Source organism: Halichoerus grypus, chromosome 14 (genome assembly GCF_964656455.1).
Source record: "Halichoerus grypus chromosome 14, mHalGry1.hap1.1, whole genome shotgun sequence".
Classification (NCBI taxonomy): domain Eukaryota; kingdom Metazoa; phylum Chordata; class Mammalia; order Carnivora; family Phocidae; genus Halichoerus; species Halichoerus grypus.
Window position 1 is genome coordinate 58,004,835 of NC_135725.1, and position 13,081 is coordinate 58,017,915.

Sequence of the window (13,081 nt, forward strand, 5' to 3'; positions counted from 1 at the left end):
CCTCAAATAAATAAAATCTTAAAAAATAAATTGTATATTTTCATAACCAATTTCGTTCTGTTCTTAATATACCAGGAAGCCTAAGAAGTGACAGTGGCCTGGGTCTTATTCAACCTTAGAACAGGGCCAGGAGGAAGGTGAGGCAAGTGAGGTGCCAGGGTGCAAAATTTAAGAAGGTAAATGCAGTGTCCCTGGGAGTGAGTGCACCTTAGGCCCCTCTTTTCCTTCATTCTAGTGCCAGCCCCACCTACCTCAGACACCACCAGGTAGTGTCCCTGCTCTCCACCCCTGGGGGCTCCTACAAGTCAGGTGTCCTGGAGAAGGAAAACTGGAGAGGAAGAACTTCTCTGGGTAGGGGTGGGCATGATATCCTGGAAACAGACAAAACGATTATTGTGCCTCCTTCAGCTCAAAAGTGAGTATATACTGCCACCCCGTGGCCATCCAGGATCGGATTCCCAGGACTACTTCCAGAATGGCACTGGCAAGAGTAGGCAAGATCAAAACACACACCATCTCCCAGCCCTTAATTTCTTCACATTAGCAGGTTTTCCTACTGTTCCGACACACGAAGAAATGAAACTGTTCAAAAGGTCTTTATTAACAGAGACAGATGGACAGACAGTGCATCAAAGGCAGTGTCTGAAAGCTGTGATGGGGGTGTATGTGTGCAGAAAAGGCCTTCTGTAGGCCAGGGATGGCTCCCTGGACCTAGGCTAACCCCTCTAGGTCCCCTGCCCAGCAGTGGGCCCTGAGCTGAGGCCAGCCTCCCCACCATACTCCTGAGGGATGAATGGGGTTGGGGGCAGGGGTCTTTCAGGATAGGACCCTGACCTCAGCATTCTCCATTCTTATGGTTCCCCAGTTGACTAAGTTGCTGAGCGGGTGGGGGACAGGCCTTGAGAGCACTTGCATAGCAGGGGAAGAGAATGGGGGTAAGGCATATGGTGAGGACAGGGAGATGAAGGGGGCCTCCACAGGCAACCCTTCATCTTCCTCCCCCCTCAACTGCTGCTGGATCGAGGGGTCAGGCCCAGACAGAGGATAATACCCACACCCATCCTTAACTCCCGAGCCCTGACTGGTGGAGGGAAGCTCTGGAAAGGCCTGAGTTAGTGAGTCAAGCCTGTAGTATGTGTGTCTGAATGTGACTGGCTCCCTTGGTATATGTGGGGCTCCCTCTCTGGATGGGTGTGAATGCATGATGCTGCTGTACACATGGGATTCTATCTGCATGTATGTCCCATATGTTCCCATGAGTCTCTCTGTTTGCTTGTATAAGCATGTATGTCCCTGCTCGTACACCAGGAACTTAGTAGTTGCATGTTGTGAATATGTCCCTGTCTTTTCATGTGGGCTCCAGAAAGTGGATGTATGCGGGCCTGCCCGCTCCTGTCTATCCACAGGTCCTCCTTCAGGCCTGGCTGGTCAGGGGTCCTGGCCGAAGAGGTAGGTGGTGAACTCAAGCCTGAGGCCCCGGGCATAGGCGCGAAGAGTATAGAAGAGTGTGAGGAAGTCCTGGGTGCTGAAGACTGTGTCAGCCAGCGCGAAGGCCAGGGTAGATGGGATGACACCCCGGCCATACTCCACCATCCATGTGTTTGGCCCCCATTCCACAGCCGTTGCCTCACCAGGCCCATGCACCACGGTCTCTCCTGGGGAACAGGGAGCACCCACATAAGAAGTCTAGCCCTGCCCTTCCATTGCTGCCACCTCCCTAACCCATGGGCTATCTAGGGGTAGGGAACAGAGCAGGAGCTTCAGGAAAGGAAAAAGCCTTACCTCACTGGCCTCGTCGCCCATCTGGAAGAGTAAGGAGCCAAGATAGCCACTCCTAAGTTTTCTTCTGTGCCATCACCTGGCTCACATCCTCTTTGGGGGGGGGGGAGCCAGGGAGGGCCACCTCACCTGGCCATGGGCCACTGTATGGGAGTCCTGGAAGTCTGCATTCCCAAGCCTCACTCATGTCAGGCAGAAATTTAGCTAAACTTGGGCTGGGCCTGTTAGATAGGGAGGGGTGATAATAAGACTTGTTTGGTTCTCTGAGAAATGTAGCTGTTCAATTATAATGCCTGTCATGCCTGTAACACTCAACCTCAAACTTATGTGGAAGTCCAAAGCTCTACTTTTTATGTAAAATGTTTCACCATAGAAACAAGGAAGACGATGGTCTGTCTTGTCTTTGGGGATATGACAACCTATCTGATTACCCAACTGTCTCCCCAACAACTGCTGGAATGTTGGATGAATAGAACAGTGTCTTGGTAGATAAAAATTAGACAGGGTTAACAGGAAGCTGTTATGTTTTGTTTCCTTTTGACAGTAGAAAGCAACTGGGGTCCTTGGACCTGCTTCAATCAACGACCTGTGGCTTATCTGCGGGGATAAGGGAACCAGGGAAGAGCTCCCAACGACCTCCATTCCATGCTATGGCTCTCCTCCAACTATGGGCACCCCAGAACGAAGCGACCCACCTCTCTGACTGAGTCCCCCTACCCACCTGGGTAGAAGACCTCACTTTTGGTAGTGCCCTCTCTCCACTGGTGGAAAGTGCCAGAGATGATGGTGTCCGAGATCTCAGCCCAATAGCGCCCTGAGGGACAATCAGATGGACACCGAGTATCAGGGTATCAGCGCCAATACATGGCTTGGCCAAACATCAGAAAGGAGGGCATAAGCCCTTGTACAGCCCCAGCCTCCCAGTTCGGCCCGCCGCCAGCACTGACCCGAGTGGCCGCGAGAGCCCAGGGCGGTGCCGAAGAGCAGCACGTACTCGGACAGTGAGGCGTGCAGAAGGCACATGGCGCCCATCCAGCCGCCCGCGTTCACGAACACCCACTGCAGCTCCTCGTCGGGCAACACGTGGCCTGGGTGCAGCCGCCGTAGTTCCACGATCAGCCGAGAGAAGGCCAGCTCGTGGTCCAGCCCTGGCGGGGGCAGAGAAACAACACAGTCAGAGCCAGCACCACTCCGAACTCGGGAAAGGCGCCTCTGAAACTCCCAGCTCGGCTCGGGCCTCCCCAGGTCCCTGCCCTCCACCCATTCACTCGCCCGGTCATCCGTCGGCTCACCCGCATACTGCCGGGCCAGCTGCGCTATCTCTTCGTGCTGGAAGACGAAGCTTTGCGTGCCCAGCCAGAGCCAGACCACCTGGGCCAGCACAGCTGCAACAGCCAGGAGCAACGCGGCCCACACCCACCGCCGGCCCACTGCCCACTGCATCCCGGCGGGCGGCCTGGCAGAGAAGCGAAGGAACAACCTGGGGCCTGGACCTGTGACTCCCACTGCCTCCAAACCTGCGGCACGCAGACCACTACCGTTCCCCCGCCACAGCCGTGGTACGGCTCGCCCTGACCAATCAGAACAGTCCGGGCACCCGGGCACCGCCCCTCGGGTTGAACCATTTCCTCTCGGGGAGCGGGGAGCGCCAAGGGGTGGGGCGGAGCCTCGCGCGTGATGCGAGGGGGCGGGGCTAGCCCATCCCAGCTCTTCCCTTTAGGGCCTACAGGCGGGGTCTCTCCGAGTGCCATACCACGTGCGGGTGCGGGTGTGAGTGTGGGTGGGGCTTAGGTGGCCGTGACACTCAGAATGGACTGGCCCGCTTGGGCTCACAGGTGAAGCAGGCGAGCCCGGAAGCAGAGCCTTTCGGGACTTGTGGTCGTCTCCTTTGCTAGCACAGAAAGTGGGAGGAGGCGCTTCTGCCTAGGAACGTTACGGAAGGCTTTCTGGAGGCGGTGACGCCTGAGCAATGTGTTTAAGGGAACTGCGGAGGGCATTCTAGCAAATGAGGCCTCTTCCAAGAGCAAAGGCACCGTGAAGAGACAACATGGGGTCTTTTTGGAGCCTACGATTCATTCTTTGTTTTGAAGCACAAAATATTGGGCGCCTGGGTGGCTCAGTCCTTAAGCGGCTGTCTTTGGCTCAGGTCATGATCCCAGAGTCCTGGGATCGAGCCCCACATCGGGCTCCCTGCTCAGCGGGAAGCTTGCTTCTCCCTCTCCCACTCCCCCTGCTTGTGTTCCTGCTCTCGCTGTCTCTGTCTCTGTCAAATAAATAAATAAAATCTTAAAAAAAAAAAATCTTTGCAGCACGAAATGTGAGAGGAGGGCATTGTAAGCCAACAGGGTTACGGGGAGGGAGATGATAAAGGAAGAGAAGCAAAGGAGAAAAGAAGCAGCAAAGTGCAGGGATTAAGAAAGAAATTCTGGAGCTGGACTGGATTAAAAGCCTGGCTCCTGCCACCTACTAGTTGTGTGATCTTGGGTAAGTTAGTTAAACCCTGTGACTCAGTTTTCTCATCTGTGAAATGGGATGAATAAAAGTACCTACCTCATAGTACATACCTTCATCGTGATGAAGATTAAATGAGTTAATATTTATAAAGCAATTAGTAACTCACAAATGGTGACATATGTGTTTGCTATATAAATAAAACACAAAGGAGAAGAGAACAGGAAGAGCATAGCATCACACATGATAGTGATGGAATGAAGGGTCAACACAGTCAAATGTAATTGAGAGTTCTGATAAAATGATAGGAAATGGTCATTAGGTTTCTCAGTAGGGGCATATAGCAGAGATGATGCTATACATTCACAAATCTATTTCCTTTTGCTCTCGGGCAGCCAGATTACATTCCACAGTATACTCTGTAGTTAGATGAGGCCTTATGATTGTGTTCTGGCCAATGAAGTATAGCCAGAAATTACGTATGCCACTTCCAGGCAGGTCTGGCTCCTAAAACCTGTGAAATTCTTTACATTCTCACTCTTCCCTCATCTATTATCTTAGTTACAGAGAATTAAGTAGTGGAGAATTCTGAATGCTGCTTCCCCCCGCCCCCCAAATGGACTGTGTTGCTAAGCCACTGAGTTTGGGGGGTGGGGTGTCATTTGCTACAGCGACTAAGATTACTTAACCTAATACAGGCCACTAGACGTGTTACAGTGTATTGTGCCGGTAAGAGTAGAGGCTGGGAAGATGGACTATTTTTTGAGAAACTTGGCCAAGAAAGGAAAGATAAAGAAGGGATTATCTAGAGGAGACTGCATGACGGAGGGAACGTTTTTGTATTGGCTCTGGCTCCTGCGACACTCCTGAGCTGACCATTCTCTTAACCCTGAGGACCAGGGACTAACCCCAAAATCTGGCCTCTATGCCCCTGTTTAGGCAGAACTCTCTGGGACTGTCTGGGTCTGCAGTTCCCCTGGTCTTTCAGAAGGCTTCTCTAGCACACACTGTTTCTTAAAAAAAATTGATCACAGCCATATTCTCTAGATGTTAAGAAACAAAATTGAACCAAGTAAATTTGAAGATCTAATTGGCTTTATTAAACAATTCATGAATCAGGCAGCACACCATCTAGCAAGTAGAGGGGAGCTCCAAGGAGGAGGTATGCAAAATGGAAGGTTTTTATTTTTATTTTTTTAAAGATTTATTTATTTATTTAGAGTGCCCACGCATGGGAGGGGGAGGGGCAGAGGAAGAGGGAGAGACTCTCCAGCAGACTCCCCGCTGAGTGTGGAGCTGACTTGGGGCTCGATCTCAAGACCCTGAGATTGTGACCTGAGCCAAAATCAAGAGTCAGACGCTTAAGGTGCCCCCGAAGTGGAAGGTTTTTATAGAAGAAGTAGGGGATAAGAAAGTTACTAGAAAAGGATTGATCCAGGCAAGTTCCTTTTGCCTTAGGGGAGAAAGCACGGGATCTTATTATGCAGATTCCCTCGTCTTCCTTTGGGGAAGAGGGCCCAGGAAGGGACTCATTGGTGCTAATCGGAAAATTCCTGACTAACCAGACTACATTTCTGGGGAAGTTGAAACCACAGATTAGGCATTAAGTCCCGGTTTGAAAACTTGACATATGTGACACCAGTTTGGGCCTATAGTTTTCTTCTTTTTTTTTGTTAAAGATTTTATTTATTTATTTGAGAGAGAGAGAGAGCGCAAGAGGGGGTAGGGTTAGAGGGAGAAGCAGACTCCCCGCCGAGCAGGGAGCCCGATGTGGGACTTGATCCCGGAACTCCGGGATCATGACCTGAGCCGAAGGCAGTCGCTTAACCAACTGAGCCACCCAGGCGCCCTATAGTTTTCTTCTTAACAAGGTTGTAGAAGAGATCTTGGAGGGGAAGGGCTCAGTAGGCCCCATCTCAGTCATTGTACTCTTCCCCGAAAAAGTGATCTTGGGAGACAGAGGAGAGGTTTGGAAATGTTCCTGAGGAGATGTTTCTGAAGGGCGTGAGGAGTTAGCTAGCACTGATGAGGGAGCAGAAGACAAGCTGAGGACAAAGCACAAGCTGACACCCTGCAAGCCCCCCCCCCCCCCCGTGGGACATGTAGGACATTCCTCAGACACTGTTGGCTGCCCTAAAGCTAAGGGAAGGAAAAACAAATGGTTAACTTATAGAGATCACAATCCTGCAAGACATGAGTCTCCCTCAATTTACAAATATTTTAGTGACATTTGTAAGAAAAAACATTCTTATCAATAACCTATTTTCCAGAAGGAAGCTCCCAACTGTCTTAATGTTAATGCTTTACTAGAGGAAAAAAACAATCTTAACTTGACAATGGCAAGGCGTCCGGTATCTTGCAGGTCCTCTTTAGCATATGAAAGTTTTTTTAAAAACCTCCCTTTTTCCTTACCCCCAACTCCCAAGTATATAATCAGCCACCCCTCACAACCCCGGTGCAGCAGCTCTTTCTGCCCAGGGTCCTGTCCCCCTGCTTTAATAAAATCACCTTTTTGCACCAAAGATGTCTCAAGAATTCTGGCCGTCGGCTCTGGACCTCACCTACATTCAAAACTACATCAGCATGATCCAAGGAGTGGCACTGAAGCACTGGTGTTCTTGGGAAAATGGGGCTGCCTCCAAAATCCAGTCACTCCAACAACAAAGATGGCTGAGAGAGGAGGAAAACAAATCTTCCATCCCAGCTCCCCTCACCCCCCACTCCAAAGAATGAAAAGCCAGTGGTATAGGTAAAATCCTCATTTCTCAGTTCCCTGCCCCCTGCCCCCTGCCCCCTACCTAGTAGCCTCTTCAGATTCCAGTCTGAGGACCTAGCGCAGAGATTAGGTAAATGACCAATGACCCAGTTTTTGCATCTGAGCTGCAAAACACCTGGGTTGGCCTGGCCTGGGTTGGGGGAAGGGGCTTTCCTGCTACTGTGGAGCTCCTAGCTCACTAGGTTTCTGTCTTGAGTCTCTAAAATGAGCAGCGAGAAGAGCCTGGAAACTTGGGTTCAAATCTTAGCTAGGCCACTACTCCTCTGGGTGACCTTAGGCTTCTGTTCTTCACTGTGGAATGAGGAGGAGGTTCAAACAATATTTAGATGTCTTTTTAAAAGTGCCAGGGGAGGAATTAATTTGAATTTTATCCTAGTGTAAAGGAAACACCCCTGAACCCACCTAGATGGTGGCTGGAGCTACCTGCAGTTGGGTCCTGTCCACACTTTCAGATTTCTTCTTCTTTTAATAAGAAGGTGTGCTTTCTTTTCTTTCCCTCCTTTTTAAAAAAGATTTTATTTACTGGGCGCCTGGGTGGCTCAGTCAGTTAAGCATCTGCCTTCGGTTCGGGTCATGATCCCAGGGTCCTGGGATCGAGCCCCATGTCAGGCTCCCTGCCTGCTTCTCTCTCTACCTGCCACTCTCCCTGCTTGTGCTCTCTCTCTCACTTTCTCTCTCTCTCTCAAATAAATAAAATCTTTATTTAAAAAAAATTTTTTTTTAATTTTATTTACTTATTTGACAGAGAGTGCAAGCAAGGGGAGCCAGAGGGAGAGGGAGAAGCAGACTCTGCTGAGCAAGGAGCCCAATGCAGGGCTTGATCCCAGGACCCTGGGATCATGATCTGAGCTTAACAGACTGAGCCACCCAGGCGCCCCATACACTTTCAGATTTCTTATAGCCCTCTTACACTGCTCACTTCTTGTGCTTTCAGTGTGAGCATATAAGAGAGAGAATATGGTTACTTAGCCTTTTTTTCCTAAACCTGTTTCTCCTGCCTGGAGGGGACAGGGTATGATTTTGGTGAACTATCTACTCCTCCAGGTAATAACTGGAGGCCAGGGTTCAGCTGAAGCAGATCACTCCCACCCTCACCCCCATGCCATTTTGCTTTTCCTCCACTATAGCCATTGAGGAAGTAAGTGAGGTAATTGTGGATCCAGGGTTTTACCCCTCCTTGGCCCTAGTGTGTAAGCTGCGGGAGCAGAGACCATGCCTGACTTGTGCAGGGGCATCCATTTGCCCCATATGGAGACTAGGTGCCTGGCACACAGATATTCAGTAAATATTTGCTGAATGAATGACAGAATGAACTACTGAATACAGCAAAGAAATCTTGTAAGCGTCATGGAGCTGAAGGATCTGCAATAAGCGGCTTTTACAGAGATTCTTTTAGGGTAGTGACTTGGCCCAGGGGTGTACTGGGATGACCAAAGTCGCCCCCCAAATTGGTAGGCTTTCCTGAGCCCCGCCCGCGATTGGGCGGGCGGGCCCTTAGGCAGTCACGTGCGGCGGCTGACCAATCATCGGGGGTGGGCGAGGCAGACCCGGAGATGGGTGAGAGTCCGCTTTGTCGCGTTCCAGAAGATCCCCACCCACGTAAGTGGCCTAATGTCGCGCAGCGGATCAACCCCTGAGCAGCGCCAGCAGGCGCCAGAGGCAGACGCCACGGCCACAACCTTCCGGGCGAGCGGTAACTACAGGGCGTCTGGGACTTGCTGGAACGCGGAGCCGAGCCCTCCCTTTGCTTAGAAAGTTATCGTCCCTTCCCCCAGATCGGCGCGCCCACCCCGCCAAGCTGGCGCGCCTGAGTTGGGACCCCAGGCTAATACGAGCTGGGAAAGCTCAAGCCTGGGCCTTTGGCTCCTGAGCAGGCAGGGCTGAGAGGGTGCTTCCGAGCTTGGGCCTGCTGGTGGGTGAGACCCAGGGCAGAGAGGGTCAGAGAGTTTTGCTGACCGATCTTGCCTCTCTGTCCCCAGAACATCAGCATATCCGCTACAACCCGCTACAAGATGAGTGGGTGCTGGTGTCAGCTCACCGCATGAAGCGGCCCTGGCAGGGGCAAGTAGAGCCCCCGCTCCTGAAGACAGTTCCCCGCCATGACCCCCACAACCCTCTGTGTCCCGGGGCCACACGGGCCAATGGAGAGGTAAGCCTTTAGAACCTACATCTGCAACTAGGCCAGGAGTACTACTCCCTCTTAGAGCTGCCCCTCACCCACAAGGGGGTGGGCCTCCTGTGTTATGTCCCACCAAGTCTTTCTGACCCCACAGCGGGTCTTCCACACCCTCTTTGTAGCCTGTCCAGCCCCTGAAGCCCGCCACATGACTGGTGGGTAGGGAGCAGCAAATGCTTCTAGCCAATCCTTGTCAGTAGGTGAATCCCTACTATGATGGCACCTTCCTGTTTGACAACGACTTCCCAGCTCTGCAGCCTGATGCCCCCAATCCAGGTAACCTGGCTCTAGCTGCTGTTGGGGGGGACGAGAGGCTGGACCTCTTGGAGGACTTCTGTTACAGAGAGTGACACTCCTTTATCTCAGGACCCAGTGATCATCCCCTTTTCCAAACAGAGGCTGCTCGAGGAGTTTGGTAACTATGGAATTCCTCTCTTACCTTCAGCCCTGGGTTGGACTGAGCACTAGGGTTGAGCCCTGCCCCTAGCACAGCCAAGCCCTATATCTCTGTCATTTCTCCCTTCCCCACCACCCAGTAAGGTCATGTGCTTCCACCCCTGGTCGGATGTAACGCTGCCACTCATGTCAGTCCCTGAGATCCGAACTGTCATCGATGCATGGGCCGCAGTGACAGAGGAGCTGGGAGCCCGGTACCCTTGGGTGCAGGTCTGTGAGGTTGCCCCCCTACCCTAGATGGACAGGGAGCGGGTGGTGCAGCTTTGGTGCTGGGAAGTGGTATTCCTGTTTTCACAGGGTGTGGTCGGGAGAGGCTGATCTGGTGTCTCTCTGGCTACTAAAGCTCTGTACCTCTACCTGATAGATCTTTGAAAACAAAGGAGCCATGATGGGCTGTTCCAACCCCCATCCCCACTGCCAGGTAAGTGTGTCAGGGCCTCCAGTGGATTTCTGGGGTGAGTCCAAGGCAGTACTGTGGGGAAGGGAAGTGGAGGGACAGAATAAGTAATGTGGAGGCTTGGGGGTGAAGGATCTGCCAGTTTTCTGCTCCTGCCCCTTGACAGGTCTGGGCCAGTAGTTTTCTGCCAGATACTGCCCAGCGTGAGGAGCGATCTCAGCAGGCCTATCAGAGTCAACATGGAGAACCCTTGCTAATGGAATATGGCCACCAGGAGCTGCTCAGAAAGGTGGGAAAAAGCCAGACCCTGCTTTCCCAAGGAACTCCTAACCTCACCCCAGAAGAGAAAGGTGTGTGAAGGAGAAGGGTAGAAGGGAAATAGCAGAGAGACTTGATGGGAAGCCATAGCAATAATCTAAAGGAAAGACGATGGTGGCTTACATTAGGGTGGTAGTGGTGGAGGTGATGAGAAGCCATCAGATTCTGGGTACATTTTTTCTCCTTCTCCTGCCTATTTGCTGACAACAACCCCCTCCCCCCCTTGATGACTTCATTTCCACTTGGTCTGCCCAGGAACGTCTGGTCTTAACCAGTGAGCACTGGTTAGTACTGGTCCCCTTTTGGGCAGTGTGGCCCTTCCAGACACTGCTGCTGCCCCGGAGGCATGTGCGACGCCTTCCTGAGCTGACCCCTGCTGAGCGTGATGGTGAGTCTCCCAGCTGGGACCCAGGGGCCATGTATAGGATGGGGATGGCTCTGGTAGGGCTACCATCTTGGCCCCAGGCTGAGTCAGGCTCTGGTTCCAGATCTAGCCTCTATCATGAAGAAGCTCTTGACCAAGTATGACAACCTATTTGAGACATCCTTTCCCTACTCCATGGGCTGGCACGGTAAGGCTTTTTGAGCATCCATACCTAGCCCCAACACCATTTCTGAGGTCCTGAGGCAGAGCTCAGTGGACTGCAACCCCAGCAGGCTTTGAAATACTTGTTGGGGGCGGGGGGAGTGTCCCGAGTAGGGATGCTGGGACTGAAGGTGGAACAACAAACTTGGTGAAACTATGTCTCCCAGTGTTTTCATGCCTGGTCTACTCACTGGCAAGGAATGCTGGGAGATGTAGTTTTCAGATACCTAGCCTGGTTTGGGGGTAGGGGCTAAGCTGAAGAGCTAAAAAATGGCCCTCCCCAGTTATGTCTTCTTCCTGTCAGGGGCTCCCACGGGATCAGAGGCTGGCGCCAACTGGGATCACTGGCAGCTGCATGCTCATTACTACCCTCCACTCCTGCGCTCTGCCACCGTCCGGAAATTCATGGTTGGCTATGAAATGCTTGCCCAGGCTCAGAGGGACCTCACCCCTGAGCAGGTCAGATTTCAGAGCACCCTGGGTCCTTGGGTTCCTTTTGTCTCCCATTTCCCCAAGGGAGCCCAATAATCATGACCCGGAAAACCTCTATAACCTAGGCATTCCTAAGGACTCAGAAGCTGCTCAGCTCTATCCTCTGGTTATTCTGGTGGTCCTTATTGCCAGCCTCCTGGTCTGACAAGCCTTCCCCCCCAGTGTCTCCTAGGCACTTGTTACTACTGTTCCACTCATACCGCTCCATACCACCATTCTGGGCAGCGCTTATTCTCCCTGATTGCTCCCTGTTCCCTTACAGGCTGCGGAGAGACTAAGGGCCGTTCCTGAGGTTCATTACCGCCTGGGGCAGAAGGATAGGGAGACAGCAACCATCGCCTGACCACATTGACCACAGGGCCTTCTGCTTGAGGGAACCAGGGCCTAGGGTTGGGAAGATGTGGGATCAATAAAACTAAACTGTGTTTCTCAAACTTTAATCACATATTCTAATGACAGACAAGTATGAACTATAATCCTCAGGGATCTCGGTTAAAGGCTGATGGCACAGCACCAGCCGCAACTTTTCTTTGCCTGCAGATGTGCAAAAACTTAAGAGTACAAAAATTACACCCCAAATCTCTGAACAAAATGAATACTCAATGCTGTGTCTGGCCTATAGATTCTCTTATTCCTGGAGTAACAAAGGCATCACAGTTAAAGAAATTTTTTAAAATCCTGAGTTCTTGTCTGTGGCTAAGACTTTGGGAAGGCCAGAGCCCTCTTCACCACCACCCCTAGGATGATATGTCAGCTCAACAAGCCTAGGCCTGAGGGTTTGGTGGGGAGCGGGTGAGCAGGATCCTGGTCCCAGTGGTCAGTGGCCAGACACTGGGCTGCTGGCCAGAACCCTGGCTTTGTGAGTGGCTGCAGCTTGGCTCTGCTCCAGCCCACGGGCTGAAGGGGTGGGTAGGGAACGTGTACATGGCTTTGTGTCCTTGACTTCTCTGACTCTCACATGCAGCATATATGGGCAGGCTCTGCACGCCTGTGTTGCCCATGTGCCCCAATCATTGCAGGGGAAGAAAGGAAGAAAACAGCTCTGGCAGGGAAGGGGCTATCAGAGTTAGGAGCACCAGCCCTTTAAGGAGGGCAGCTTGAGTCTGCCCCCTCCCCTCTGGACCTGTTTCCTTTGGAAGATTGTATGACTGTGTGGCAATAATAGGGCATGCAACCCAGAAGACCTGATGCCACCTAGGGCCTTCCAAACTTTTAGGTGAGGATAGGGCTTGTGAGCAAAGCATGGATGGCCTGAGGCTTTTTATCTTCCATTCTTCTCTCAAGGCATCTGAGTTTGGGAGGGGCTATCATGCCAAGACTAGACAGTGATGACTTGGCCCAGGAGAAGCTTGGCTGCCTGCCTTCTAGTCAAGGGTTTTTTCTTCCTTGAGACTCTGAAGGGTAGGGTCTAGGACTTGGAGTGTCTGGAAGGAACTCAGACAGACATGGTACACATCTCCCTTGAGACCCCACTGACTGGGGAGTAGATGTGAACCCTGAATGGGGGTGGCTGGTTTCTTAAGGCATACACCTACACAAACGCCTGACCCTACAGTCTTGATTTGGCTGCATTTTGGAATCATTTGGGAGTTTTAAACACTGATGCCAAGGCCAGCTTCCAGAGATTCGGATGTAATTGGTTTGGAGTGT

General features: G+C 51.9%; 2 protein-coding genes across 6 annotated transcripts; one reads left to right on the top strand and one right to left on the bottom strand.

The window, feature by feature from the left end:
- Positions 1–580: 580 nt before the first annotated feature.
- On the bottom strand, positions 581–3,357 carry SIGMAR1 (sigma non-opioid intracellular receptor 1). Of its 2 annotated transcripts, XM_036081355.2 has the most exons (4): positions 3,072–3,355; positions 2,727–2,927; positions 2,501–2,593; positions 581–1,655 (listed from the first exon to the last, which is right to left on the bottom strand). In XM_036081355.2, the coding sequence occupies exons 1-4, from the start codon at positions 3,220–3,222 to the stop codon at positions 1,429–1,431; spliced, it is 672 nt and encodes a 223-aa protein (XP_035937248.1). In that variant the 5' UTR covers positions 3,223–3,355; the 3' UTR covers positions 581–1,428. The 2 variants fall into 2 exon arrangements, with proteins under 2 accessions (XP_035937248.1, XP_035937249.1); XM_036081356.2 differs by lacking the exon at positions 2,501–2,593 and having other exon boundaries at positions 3,072–3,357.
- A 5,163-nt stretch (positions 3,358–8,520) lies between these two features.
- On the top strand, positions 8,521–11,865 carry GALT (galactose-1-phosphate uridylyltransferase). 4 transcript variants are annotated; one of them, XM_036081352.2, is made up of 11 exons: positions 8,521–8,699; positions 8,986–9,155; positions 9,383–9,458; positions 9,549–9,597; positions 9,719–9,848; positions 10,003–10,059; positions 10,202–10,324; positions 10,609–10,741; positions 10,842–10,925; positions 11,244–11,398; positions 11,694–11,865. In XM_036081352.2, exons 1-11 carry the CDS (start codon positions 8,618–8,620, stop codon positions 11,772–11,774), a joined length of 1,140 nt encoding a protein of 379 aa, XP_035937245.1. In that variant the 5' UTR covers positions 8,521–8,617; the 3' UTR covers positions 11,775–11,865. The 4 variants fall into 4 exon arrangements, with proteins under 4 accessions (XP_035937245.1, XP_035937246.1, XP_077917531.1 ...); XM_078061405.1 differs by having other exon boundaries at positions 8,540–8,605; XM_036081353.2 differs by lacking the exon at positions 10,842–10,925.
- Positions 11,866–13,081: the final 1,216 nt, after the last annotated feature.